Raw genomic sequence first — 12,619 nt, 5'->3', positions numbered from 1 at the left:
TACCACCAGACTCGTAACTGGCCTCTCTTCAACTACAAACCACTATATGTAGGTCTCCACCGAATCCCTGCGAACTTCCCCCATTGAACATATTGTTAGAGCACCATCACCCTAGGTCTGCCTTAGCCATACTTGCGTCACTGTTGCCTAGTTGTACCACCATGTTCAAAGTCACCACAATCTGCACCACTGTCACCAAGTTGCTGCTTGCCACCATCGTCGCCATCATGCGCCACCGATCCTTGCTGCCAACCGTGACCTTCCCTGCACTACTCTTGACATGCCTCCACATACTGTGTTCACAAATTGTTTATTGTCCGCTGTCCTGAGATCCCCCTATTAGCATGAAGAAACTTGAGGTTTTTTAGCCCATCACTGTCATTCTTGATTGCCATAATTATAGATCTTGGTCTGATGATATGCATATCTTTCTAAAAGGGAAAAAATTAGGTGATATGTCTATGGTGATGTCTCGTTGCCTAACTAAAACTACAGATGAGTTTGATGTCAAACTTGCAAACTTTCTCGAAGATTTGGACGACAAAAATCATGAAATCTTGACTAGGATTTGTAACATGTTCAAGCTTTCTATAAGTGGGCAATTTGGATGACTCGAAATTGCGAAATAAGTTTGGGACTTTTTTCAAGCAAATATGATAGTCTCAATATTGCTAATGGTTATCAATTATGGGGTGATTTTCATGCATTGAGACAGGAGCCTAGTCAATAAATAAATGAGTTTCTTTCTCAAATGTAGAATCTTTGAGATCAAATGATTCTATATGAACCCAAGTGGGAGCATGATGCTTATGTTAGAAGGTTTCTCACGCATCTTGACTAGCTTTTCATTTAGTTTCTCATGTCTTTGTCATGAGACTACGAGCTTGTTCATGAATCGCTTCTACACTGAAGTCCTTTACAACCTTTGGAACAGGCAATTTTGGAGTTGCTAGCCAAGAATAATTGCCTAAGCTTACTCAAGACTCTACAAGGTGATGTTGTTTTAGCTGCGACCTCTCGTTCCTATAAGATGGGACAAAACACTGCCACAAGGTTGGGAACATTCTTTTCTGAATATCCTATCATTGATTGTAGGGTGTCATAATAAATGGCATATTTCTACTAATCGCCCGTGTAATGTTGTTGCAGAATGTAGATATTGCAAACTAAAGGGTCACTTACTTGACAATTGCCCTACAAGACCACCTAGACCAAAGGGTTATTGGAATTCAAGACCAAAGTCAATATTCCTTGACTGCTGCTCATTCTATTGCTGCTGCTGTCACAAAGTCTTCAGCCACTACCTTTTCAGAGCTTACCATATCAATTAGTTGATTTCATTCTCTCCTTAGAAAGGTGATATCACAATCCTTTGGCACGTACACTGCTTTGTATTTTTATTCAGGTGATTCTCCTTAGCTTTTTGACTTTGCTTGTTGTAATCATATGACTAGTGCTTTTAACATATTCTCGACACTTTCTAACTCTTCTCATTCGCCTGTTATTCATATTGCTGATGGAAATCATGTTTCTTGGTCACAAACATACTAGCTGTGTTTCCTTAACCAACTTAGCACTTCCCAATACTTATTAGATCCTAAATTCTCCTATTGTCTTATCTATGTTGGACAACTTTGTGATCTTGGACTCAAACTTACGTCTACCTCTACTAGCTGTCACGTGTAGGATCTGAGGACGAGTAGGTTCTTGGGGTAGGGCATAAGGTTGGACGTCAATATGAACCTATTTCACTACATCTTCCTATTTATCTACTCCTTGATCTTGTGCTGTCTCTGCTAGTTTTGAGTTGTCTGTATGACATTCTCACAATTGGGTCGTGCTTCTGTTAGCAAATTTCAATGTTTGATCAATTTTGGCTTACTTGGTGGTAATGTTTCAAACACTACTTTCAATATATGTCATTGCTACAACCATCTTTGTTTTTCAATAAGATTTGATTTTATATCACATGCACCTTTTGATTTGGTTTATTTAGATGTATGGGGTCCTTCTCCCATAGTCCCACTCCTACTATGGGTGGTTCTTGATATTTCATATTATTTATTGATGACTTTTCTAGATTTAATTGAAAAAACATTCTGAGCTACCATAAACTTACATTATGTTTGCCATAATTGAAAAGTACTTTTTGAAACGTTACCAAGTAAACCACAATTACTCAATGGTTGAAGTTTGCTAACAAAAGCATGACCTAAGCATGAGAATGCCATAGAGACAACTTAGCACTAACAAAGATGTGACAAGCGCGAAGAGTAGAATCAATAGGTAGATGTAGTGAAATGAGCTCATATTGACGTGCAACTTTCTGCCTTGTCTCAACAACCTGCACTGTCTTATGATCCTACACACAACTTATTATAGGTAAATGTAAGTTCGAGTCCAAGATCACATAGTTGTCCTACAAAGATTAGATTATAGGACAAATTTGGGAACTAGATATATAGGGAAGTGCTATTTTTGTTGTGGAAACACAGTTAGTATGTTTGTGAACAAGCATATGATTTCCATCTAACAGATGTACGAGTAAAGCTAGTGGCATAGAGAATCAATTGAAAGTATATATAAATGAGTACAGCAAGGAGAGTCAAAAAGCTAAGGAGAATCACTTGAAAGTACATACAAAGTAGTGGATCTGCCATAGAATTGTGATATCACTTGTTTTAGGAGAGAATAAAGTTGATTAATTAAGATGGTAGGTTCTAAAGGGGTAATGGCTGAAGACTCTATGACAACAACAATAGTTGAATGAGCAGCAGTCAAGGAAGACTTACTTGGTCTATTTGAATTTCGACAATGCTCTGATTTGGGTGATATTGTAGAGGCAACTGTCTAGTAATTGACCCTTTAGTTTGCAACATTTGCACTCTGTAATGACATTGGGTGGGCATTTAGTAAAAATATGCCCATTCTTATGACACACCCTACAATTAATGGTAGGACACTCTGAAAGAATATGTCCAGGCTTGTGGCAATGTTGATAGCATTTTTGTCCCATCTTATAGAATGAAAGGTAGCATCTAAAACAACATCATCTTGTGAAGGCTTGAGTAAGCCTAGGCGAGTTTCCTCAAATGACAACTTAGAAATCGTCTGCTTCAAAGTAAATAGAAGACTCCAATGTAGAAACCATGCGCGAAGAGGTTCATAGTCTTGCAACATTGACATGAGAAGTTGAATGAGATGGATTTGGTCACTATGCGTGGGAAACCTTTTAGCATCAGCATCACACTCTCAGTAGGGTTCATGGAGAGCCATTTGATACCAAAGATTTTGCATTTGAGGAAGAAACTCATTTATTGATTGACTAGGCCCCTATCTCTTTGCATAAAGGTTATCCCATAATTGATACACATTAGCAAGATTGGGACTTGTCGATAGTCATTTTTTGCCTAAACAATTTCATAATTTATTTGATTGATTGATGGATCTAGGTGTGCCAAGTGTCTTGGTCGTTGACAATTGGTGGTTATGATGATTGAGATTTTGAATTTGAAATTCACCAAATTCAAAATATCTAACCCCATTTTCACTCCACCATGCATGGTTTATAAATAAACTGTACATGGACCATTTCTTGCATGTCCAAGTGGGGGATAAGGGTGAAATATACAGAGAGTTCGAATTGTTTTGGGGTAAGAGAAGGACTTCCATTTTAGGAGAAGTTTTGAAGAGATTGCATCAATGTCTCTTCTTTTCTTTGTGTAATTGTGGGAGTGTGCACTTTAATAGTGAGTCTCCCACTTAAAATACATCGCTACACATCTTCAGGTTAGACCTATCATCCCTCTTTGATTAATTTTCAAGTTTCATTATTGTTTTGCATGAAATCATGTATGTTTGTGGAGTGAGTTTGTATCATATAAATTTTAAGTGTTTTTGCAATGTTTTATGAGTCCTTTAATGTTGTAAGAGGGATTTGCATGCACTTGGCCAAAGCACATTTGATTTTGGTATCCTATATTTCAAAATTGCATATTTGATAAAAAGGGATTTCATCACTCATTTCTCCTTATTCTTACGTTTGCATTGTTCTAGTTTCAAATCAACATGTCATCTAGGATAGGAGAATATAAGTTTCGTGAATTAGAATCATCGAATTTCATGCAAAATTGGAAGGAGAAAGTAAGAAGGCATGCAGGCGGTCGATTGGCCCAGTTCAGAGGCCAATGTTTGGCTATTTTCTTTGGAATTTTAGGAATTTCAATGATGTTGATGAGTCAAAACACTCACTAGAGTATATGGTTGACTTTAGTTGTTGATATTTTGATGTAGTTTTATGGTTTTCTTCATAAACCAAGAATCCTCTCTTCAAGTGTTTTCAAGAGAATTTAACAATTCTGGAATGAATGGCCATGATATGGCTTTTAGGCATTTTCTAGAGGTTTTCAAACCCATTTTCTAACAAGATTTCAAGGTGGGTTTGTGGTTCCCCACTAAAAAATCAACTTTGAAAGTTAAATTAGAAAAATGACCATTTTCAAAATAATCACCTATGAAGTGGCTTGAGGGTGGAGAAATGTTAGATTTTCTAAATTTAACAAGGTTTCAAGGCTCTGCTCTTGCAAAGAGTTTTCTAAAAAATCAATGTTTTTTCATTAAAATATGGGTTTTTCAACCAAGACTTCAAGTTTTTTTAATAATCATCAAAATGTTTTCTAAATTTTGAATTTGAAAATATTTTGATGAACTATAGATGACTTGGTTCTTCTTTTGAGAATATGTAGACATTGGTAGATTTAGCGATAACAATCAAAAAGCTAAAAAAATTTCTTCTTTTTCCGTTCTTTTTCTTTTTAAGTGTTTCTGTGAATGTTTGATGTTTTTGGAAAGGCACAAAAGTGGTAAGATCACCATGAGTGGAAGTTCTTTGTATGAATCTTATAAAAGCCTTTTTGAATGGGTTTTGGATAATGAAACCATTTTTGTAAAGAAATACAAGCAGAGATGCCTTCTGCAGGTAGACCTAGCAAAGCGGATTAGGTTGGATAATTCATGGCAGATTAGGTGGATTATCGGGTGAGGATATCCATGTCCAACTTAATTAAGTTGCGAATTTATGATGGTTTAGATTGGTTACTTTGTGGCGGATGATGGAGTCATTTCCATCCCTAATACAATATTTTTTTACCATTTGATAAACAATTTATTTTGTAACATAATAATTGAAGTAATTTTTAAAATTATAATTTGGTAATTTTTAAACATTTAATAACCAATCACAAAGTTATACTTTAATTTTTCAGATCATGAATTTAGAGGTTTTTGTTTCAATCACGAGAAAATTAAGTATTTGGGTTTAATTTTGAATGTGGGCATGGAGCAGACCCAGAGGCGCATATAATAGTGTAAGAGTTGGGAGTGTGAGATTAGATCTTGACCAGTAGAGTTTATGCTCATTGAATTGATGTTTAGTAAGCTTGAGCATATGAGATTATCAATAAATTTTGACATTAGTTACTGGATAGGCGAATATCTATTGGATAAAATCCTAAATTCGCCAATCGACTCATTTAGAGACGCATAGAAAAAAAGTTCAAACCATATTCAACTCATTTAATATATGGATCGGTTATGAGGCGGTTTAAGCGGGCCAGATTCAGTTTGGATTAATGGATTTTTATCCATTTTTCTAGGCCTATCTACAGGTGGTCAACCGCCCCTCAGAGGACGGTCGATCGACCTTGTCTGAGAGTAATGTAGGTTGACCAACCTTTGAAATTGGTTGACGGGCCCATGTAGCCTTCCTATTTTTCATGAAAATTTGGAATTCTTTATTATAGAAAATTGGTTTTTCTTGAGGGAAACACACACAACCAAGGTAAGAGCGGTAACCATTCACAGAATGGGTGCTTTAGGGTGCTAGTTTATCAATTTCATAAAAATGAATTAAGGAATTACCTTCTTTATTCACAATTGTACTCCTGAACCTAAAATTCTTTCAAAAAGGATTTCCTTTATTTTGCCTTTTCAAAACTAAAATAAAGTGGCAACTTATTTTTGAAAGAAAACGGGTGAGTTAGATAATCAATGATTTGATTGTCTACACTTGGTTTTCAAAACAATCACCAAATTTATTGGAAACCAAAAGGGCCACCTGAGCCTAATGTTGACAAGACTATCATATGTACTTGTTAGAAGGCCCTAAACTTCTTTTGCAATTTTGAATCGTCCAACTTGCTCCCAAATAGAAGGCTTGGGCATGAACCGAAGTGATGATCTAAGGATATATTCAATCCCAATCTTCGAGATGGTTTGTAATTTTGACATTAGGCTCATTTGTAGTTTAGGCAATGTGGCTTCACCAGTGACATCAACTTAATTTTATCGCCCTTTTAGAAAGCTCCACATATCACCAAACCAAGATCTATAATTGTAATTATAAAAAATGGTGGTGATGGGTTGAGAAACATCAAGTTTCTCCATGCTAGTAGGGTGATATCTCAATCGTGGACAATAAGTGATCTTTGAATGCAGTAGGTGGATGTGTGTTGAGACTTGAGAGTGGTGATGGGTTGAGAAACATCAAGTTTCTCCATGCTAGTTGGGTGATATCTCAGTAGTGGACAATAAGTGATCTTTGAATGCAGTAGGTGGATGTGTGTTGAGACTTGAGAGTGGTGCACAGAAGGCCACAGTTGTGGCAAGGACTGGTGGTACGTGATGGTGACGGTGGTGGCAAGCAGTGACTAGGTGATAGTGAGGCAGATTGTGGTGGTGCGGAACATAGTGCTATGATTGGGTGATAGTAGCACAAAGCATGGCTAGGGCAGATCTAGGGCAATGGTGCTTGAATGGTGTTCAATGGTAGATGTTTGTAGGGACTCGGTGAAGGCCTAGGTCTAGTGATCTAGGCGGATTAATTGAAGAAATTTCAGTTGGGAATCTAGGGGCATTGGTGAACTACAATGATGGTTTGCAATGTTGTCTCTTGTGTAGGGCTGCAAATGAGTCGAGCCGCTCGTGAGCTACTCGGTGCTTGATTCGATAATGGCTTGGTCGAACTCGGTTATTAAGTTAAACAAGCTGAGATAAAGCTCAAATTTCAAGCTTTTGAACTAAAGAAGCTGAGTTTGAGCTGGTTCATATTCGACTTGTTAGGCTTGTGAGTCGATTTGTTTAACAGCTCGCGAGTCGGCTTGTTTATCAGCTCATTTACTAGTTTGTTAGTAACTCATTGACTGACCCGATATTGAGCTCGTGAACAAACTCAATATTAATCACATTAAATTTTTGATTTTGAATTTTTTACTTTAAAATATATTTTTCTCAAACTATATTTATTAATTATCAATTAATTTAATTAGTTGAGCTCGTGAACTAGCTGAGCCTTGAGCTCGCCATGGCTTGGCTTGGCTTAGCTCATTTGTAGCCCTACTCTTGAGGGCGTTGGCAGCAGTGATGGTGCCCATTGGTGGCAACATGACAATCCAAGCATGCGTTGATGTTTAGTGGTGATTCATGGCAAGGGAGCTTGGCTTGCGGCAGTGGAGCTAAATTTGTGGAGGTGGAGCTTGGCACATAGTGACGTGGAGGTAGGAAGTCACGTTGGCATTGAGGCGGTGGCGACTAAGGTCTAACGACAGAGGCCTGCAATCTTTTAGGAGGCTCCTTCAGCTTTGCAGAGAGGAAGAAAGGAGTGATTGGCGTTGTAGGGGAGGAAGTCGTGATGGAGCAGTAGCAGCAGTGTGTGGCAATAGAGGCAACACGCAGGCAGCAATCAGGTCAGAGAGGCCAATTGTGGTGGCAATGGCCGTGTGGTTTTGTGGGGAAAGAGAAGAGTGCTAGGGATCCTTCTGTGTACACGAGAGAGGAAGGGGGGGGGGGTTGGTAGATGAAATGTGAGTTATTGTCTTGGTTAAGGAAGATAAAAAAAAGGTGACGAAGATGCTTTAGCAAGTTATTAATGAAACCAAGTAGAAGGCTTAAACTTAGAATTGATAAATGAGGAAAAAACTAAAAATATGAGATTTATTTGAAAATTAGAGTAAATGAAGTTAAGTTTGTATTGAAAAAGAATGAAAAAATGGAAAAGCCATATTACCTGATAACATCCCAATTGAAGTATGGAAATGCCTAGGTGATAAATAGAATTATATGGTTAACTAATTTATTAACACAAATATAGAAACTAAGAGTATTCCTTGCGAAAATGGAGAAAATAATTTTAATTCCTTAATATAAAAATAAAAGTGATATTCGAAATTGTTATAATTATCATGGAATCAAACTTATGAGTTATAGAATAAAATTTTGGGAAGGGGGAATTGAACAAATATAAACTAGAAATGAGGGTCTCGGAAAATCAATTTGGTTTTATGCTTGGGAGATTTATTGCAGAAGCTATATATCTTCTGAGAAGATTAATGGAAAAGTTTAGGGGAAAAAGGAGAGATTTGTATGTGGTTTTCATTAACTTAAAGAAAGCGTATGATAGGGAAAGTATTGTGGTGGGTGTTAGGAAAAAAGGGCCTTTTTGGTAGGGATGCTGATATATTTATGGATATGCATGATGGAGTAATGACTAGCGTTTGGACTATAGGTGGAGAGTCCAAGAATTTCCAATTACAATAGGTGTACATCAAGGATAGGCTTTAAGCTTTTATTTTTTGCACTAGTGATGAATGAACTTACTAGGAGTATCCAAAATGAGGTTTGATGGTGTATGTCGATACTTAGGATCTATTATGCAAACCAAAGGAGAAGTTGAGGATGTAATACATAAATTTAAAGCATATTGGGTAAGATGGAGAAGTGCTTCAAGCTTGCTATGATATTGTAGCATACCCTTAAAATTAAAAGAAAAGTTCTATAACATAGTTGTAGGACCAGCTATGCTATATGGTTCAGAATGTTGGGCAATTGAGAAACACTTCCAAAAAGTAAAAGTGGCTGAAATGAGAATGTCAATGTGGATGATTGGTATAATATTAAAAAAATAAATTGAAAAACAAACATATTCACAGTAGGTTAGGCGTAGCTCCTATAGAAGATAAGGGAGGAGTGACTTGGATGGTTTGGGTATCTGCAATGTAGGTCAATCTAGTGCACCAATGAGTAGGAGTGAGCTAGCCACTGAGTAGACCTAGAATAAATTGGAAGAGATTGTGTATAAGGATTTAATTGCCCTGAATTTGTTAGAGGAAATTGCAATTGTGTAAATTGGCAAAAAAAGATTCATGTAGCTGACTGCGCCTAGTGGGACTTATGACTTGGTTTGTTGTTGTGTTGTCGTTGTTAATCATGTAGTTACTCTTTCATGTGTTGATATTGTGAACCCTCCCCTTGTTCCCCCACCCCTCCACAGCCAAATAAATGAGAAAAAAACTTATTTATGGTTTTTTTTCCCTTGACATGGATACCTGTTTGCTGAAACAGTTCATAGTTGTTCTTTTAATACACATCCAATGGTTTTATAGTTAATATTCCCTACCTTGTCCCTTTGTATGACATATTGGCTATTAATATGTAGCTTGGAATCATTTGATATGTATACTTTTTATTTTCAATTTTCTGTATAGCTGTATCATTTTGGAAGGTTGTGATATATTTTCAAGCAGTCATATCTTATATTTGTTTTGAAAAGATTTTTTGTAGCCCACTCTTTTGTATTCTTCTGGACAACTGAGGCCTTCTTGGATAATCGTTTTCTGGCTCAAATTTCTCTCGTTAGGAGTTTCTCTTGCATTTTATAACTTTTTTCTTGATGAAAATTTTCAATGCGTAGTTGTCAATCAAACTGAGTTTCTCCCTCTTGATGTGTAATTGTTTAAATAGTATACAGAAACTGTTTCCTTGTGTTCTGGACCTTCTGCTTCAAGATGAAGCAAAGCATGCCAAGCACCAGTAGCTGTTCCTATTTTTGATGAAGCCACCATAACTTTCAATTCACCACTTCACCTTCAAAAGGAAAATGTATGAGAACTGTCTACTAGTTGATACTGAAACTAGATCGACCTAAAGATTTTTTCTTTGACCATAAATTTTTTCCTTGTCTTTTAGTCTCGCTTTTCATAATGTTAATAGAGAAATTATTTCCTCAATTTTATCTACATCTGGCCTTTGGTTTCAGCATAAAGCGAAACAAATGCATAGCCTTACAAAGTTGCTATATGCAGTCAATTTCCTATTATCTGTTCTACTGAGTAAAAATATCATTGGCTGCCTATAAATGATACCTTTGAAATACTGGAACTGTAAGACTTGTCAGGTGATTCTTTGGTTCCCATAGAAAGATCATTAATGGACCTGTTTCCATGATCACCCTTTCTATTGTGTGTCTTGCATCGTAAACCATATTGAACCTGTGTTTTACCTTGAAAACCTTGGTGTGGGAAAATTGATGTTAAAACACTTCAAGTTGCTGTTTTAGGTTTGCTGTTGAAAGAAGTATTGTGTGCATGCCCTTTATGCTATGAAATTGCTTGTTTCCTGTCTCTCTCTCTCTCTCTCTAGCTCCCTCACTTTGGCACGTACTTTTTTATTTTTTTTCCTGTGAATCCAAACATATTATCATACCACCCAGGAGAGATGCTACATCTCGTTATCTGCATCTTTGCCTTCAATTTTTCGTAGTCATTCTGTCTGCTGTAAGAATGTCTAATGATATCATTACTACAAGAACATCATTTACTTTTTACAATGTCTCCCATGGCACACACTACAAGCTTTTCTTTTCAAATGCTATACAGAGACAGGGAAACCAACACTTTCAAACTCTTAACGCCATCTTGAACTTGTTACAACTTACTAATCTTCTGAACCCTGGAAATCAAATAGCACTGAAACAACAAAAATATGTATTTTATGAGGCTTTCTATATTCAATTTTCACGGGGCGTGATCAAACTCCATGCTGTTCCCATTTGTGTTTAAGATCTGTTGTGCTGCATCCTGTATGTGTGTTAATCCAGTTATGTCGAATGTTGCAGGCAGCAAAGGAGTTTGAATCTGAGCTGAAGAAAGAACCCGAGTCTGCCGTGGAGGCACCAGTGGAGCAACCTACAGCAATTAGTGAAGAGGGGAAACAAGATGTGAAGGTCTCAAGTACAAAGGAGAGCGTATGAGATTGTAGAATTAGGGATGATACTGTGGATGCATTTTGCTAGTTGTACTAGTAGCATCATCCATATGTTGTATCCATTAAATTATGTGCTAATATAATTTAATGTTATTTGCTAAAACCCTATTCAAATGATTTAAAAAAAAAAAAAACACAAGCCACACAAAGCAACCAATTACACATATTTAGCCATTGTGTGAAATTGAAGAATATTGAGCTTAACTTTTTATATTTATTTATTAGTGGGATAGGGGTAATCTTTTTGGTCAATGGGTTTGGGGTTGGTGTTGGTGGTCTCAGGTCTGTCTTTCAATGGACTCTGTGTGGTCTTAAGGGCAATGGGCCCTCTCATTTATTTTTTATTTTTTCAAAAGTATATGTACATTTCATCACTGTCTCTTTTATTGATAGGTTTAATCTTTGAAAGGATAAAATATGTGACCCCATAACCCATACTCCCATGGGCTCAACCTTCCAGACCAATTGATTTGGAAATATGTTTTTTTATATATTAAGAAAAAGTGAGTGATTTGGGATTATTTTTATTCTCATTAATGGAGTTCACTCCACCCATTTTTGACCTAAAATAATTAAAAATAAACTCATATTTGCGCATTAAAACAAAAATAATTTGAAAAAAAAATTAGATTGCATCGGATTGGTTCTATGTTTACAGAAGAAATACGGTGGACTTGTTTTTTTAACCTAAAAATAAAATAATTAAATAATGTATTCATATATTTGTATATCAAAATAAAAGAAAATCCAAGATTTACTCATAAAATCTTGTGTATAAAATTCGGAAAAGAAATGAATAGGAAAAAAGGGACAGATAATTTTAATTTAGCAAAAGCATTTTCATCAAATCCCATTCACAGGGGAAGAGTTGAGCTCCTCTGTGAGGTCAGCAGAGACGTGGGTCACTTTTGCTCTGTCACTTTAACTTTTTAAAATAAATTGTTTTTTTTTTCTCCCTTCCAATGTTATTATAGTGCTAAGTGATGTTAATTTTTTTTAAATAAAAAATTTTGTTTGGTACTTGTAGGCTGCATCTCTCCTCTAGCATAGTAAGCCAGTATTTAATTTTTATCATAAGCATGTATATAACAAAGAAAAAAAAAATATTTAAAGGCAGACACTAAAATGTTCTCTTTAATATGAAGTTTGAAGTGTTATATTGAGAATAATTTATATATATATATATATATATATATATATATATATTTCTTTGAATGAGTTTTTTTTAAGGCATAATGATAGGTGCATCGACTTTAACAAATGCTTATTCATAAGAATATGAGGGGAATATAATAAAAATTATACATATAAGAAAAACTAATTTTTTGTAATAAAGAAGGTCAAAATTTCATGAAAAATGGGAGGACTATAGAGGCCAATTAACCACCTTCAAAGGCCAATCAACATGTCTTGTTCTCGAGCAAGGCGGGTCGACTGTTCTCTGGGGGGGGTCGACCGCCTGTAGAAGACATCTCACCCTTCTTATTTCTTTGCATAAATAGTTTCATTATACAAAATCCAT

General features: G+C 36.0%; 1 protein-coding gene across 1 annotated transcript in view; it reads left to right on the top strand.

The window, feature by feature from the left end:
* Positions 1-11,349, top strand: part of LOC131152643 (sec-independent protein translocase protein TATA, chloroplastic) — a 30,007-nt gene extending 18,658 nt beyond the window's left edge. Inside the window, exon 2 of the mRNA XM_058104411.1 lies at positions 10,949-11,349. Coding sequence (XP_057960394.1) covers positions 10,949-11,083 — 135 coding nt within the window. The 3' untranslated portion in view covers positions 11,084-11,349. The remainder of the gene's footprint in view (positions 1-10,948) is intronic.
* The last annotated feature ends 1,270 nt before the right edge of the window (positions 11,350-12,619 follow it).

This window comes from Malania oleifera, chromosome 4 (assembly GCF_029873635.1).
Source record: "Malania oleifera isolate guangnan ecotype guangnan chromosome 4, ASM2987363v1, whole genome shotgun sequence".
Classification (NCBI taxonomy): domain Eukaryota; kingdom Viridiplantae; phylum Streptophyta; class Magnoliopsida; order Santalales; family Ximeniaceae; genus Malania; species Malania oleifera.
Note: the sequence above shows the minus strand (reverse complement) of the source record. Positions and strands in the feature narration are given on the sequence as shown.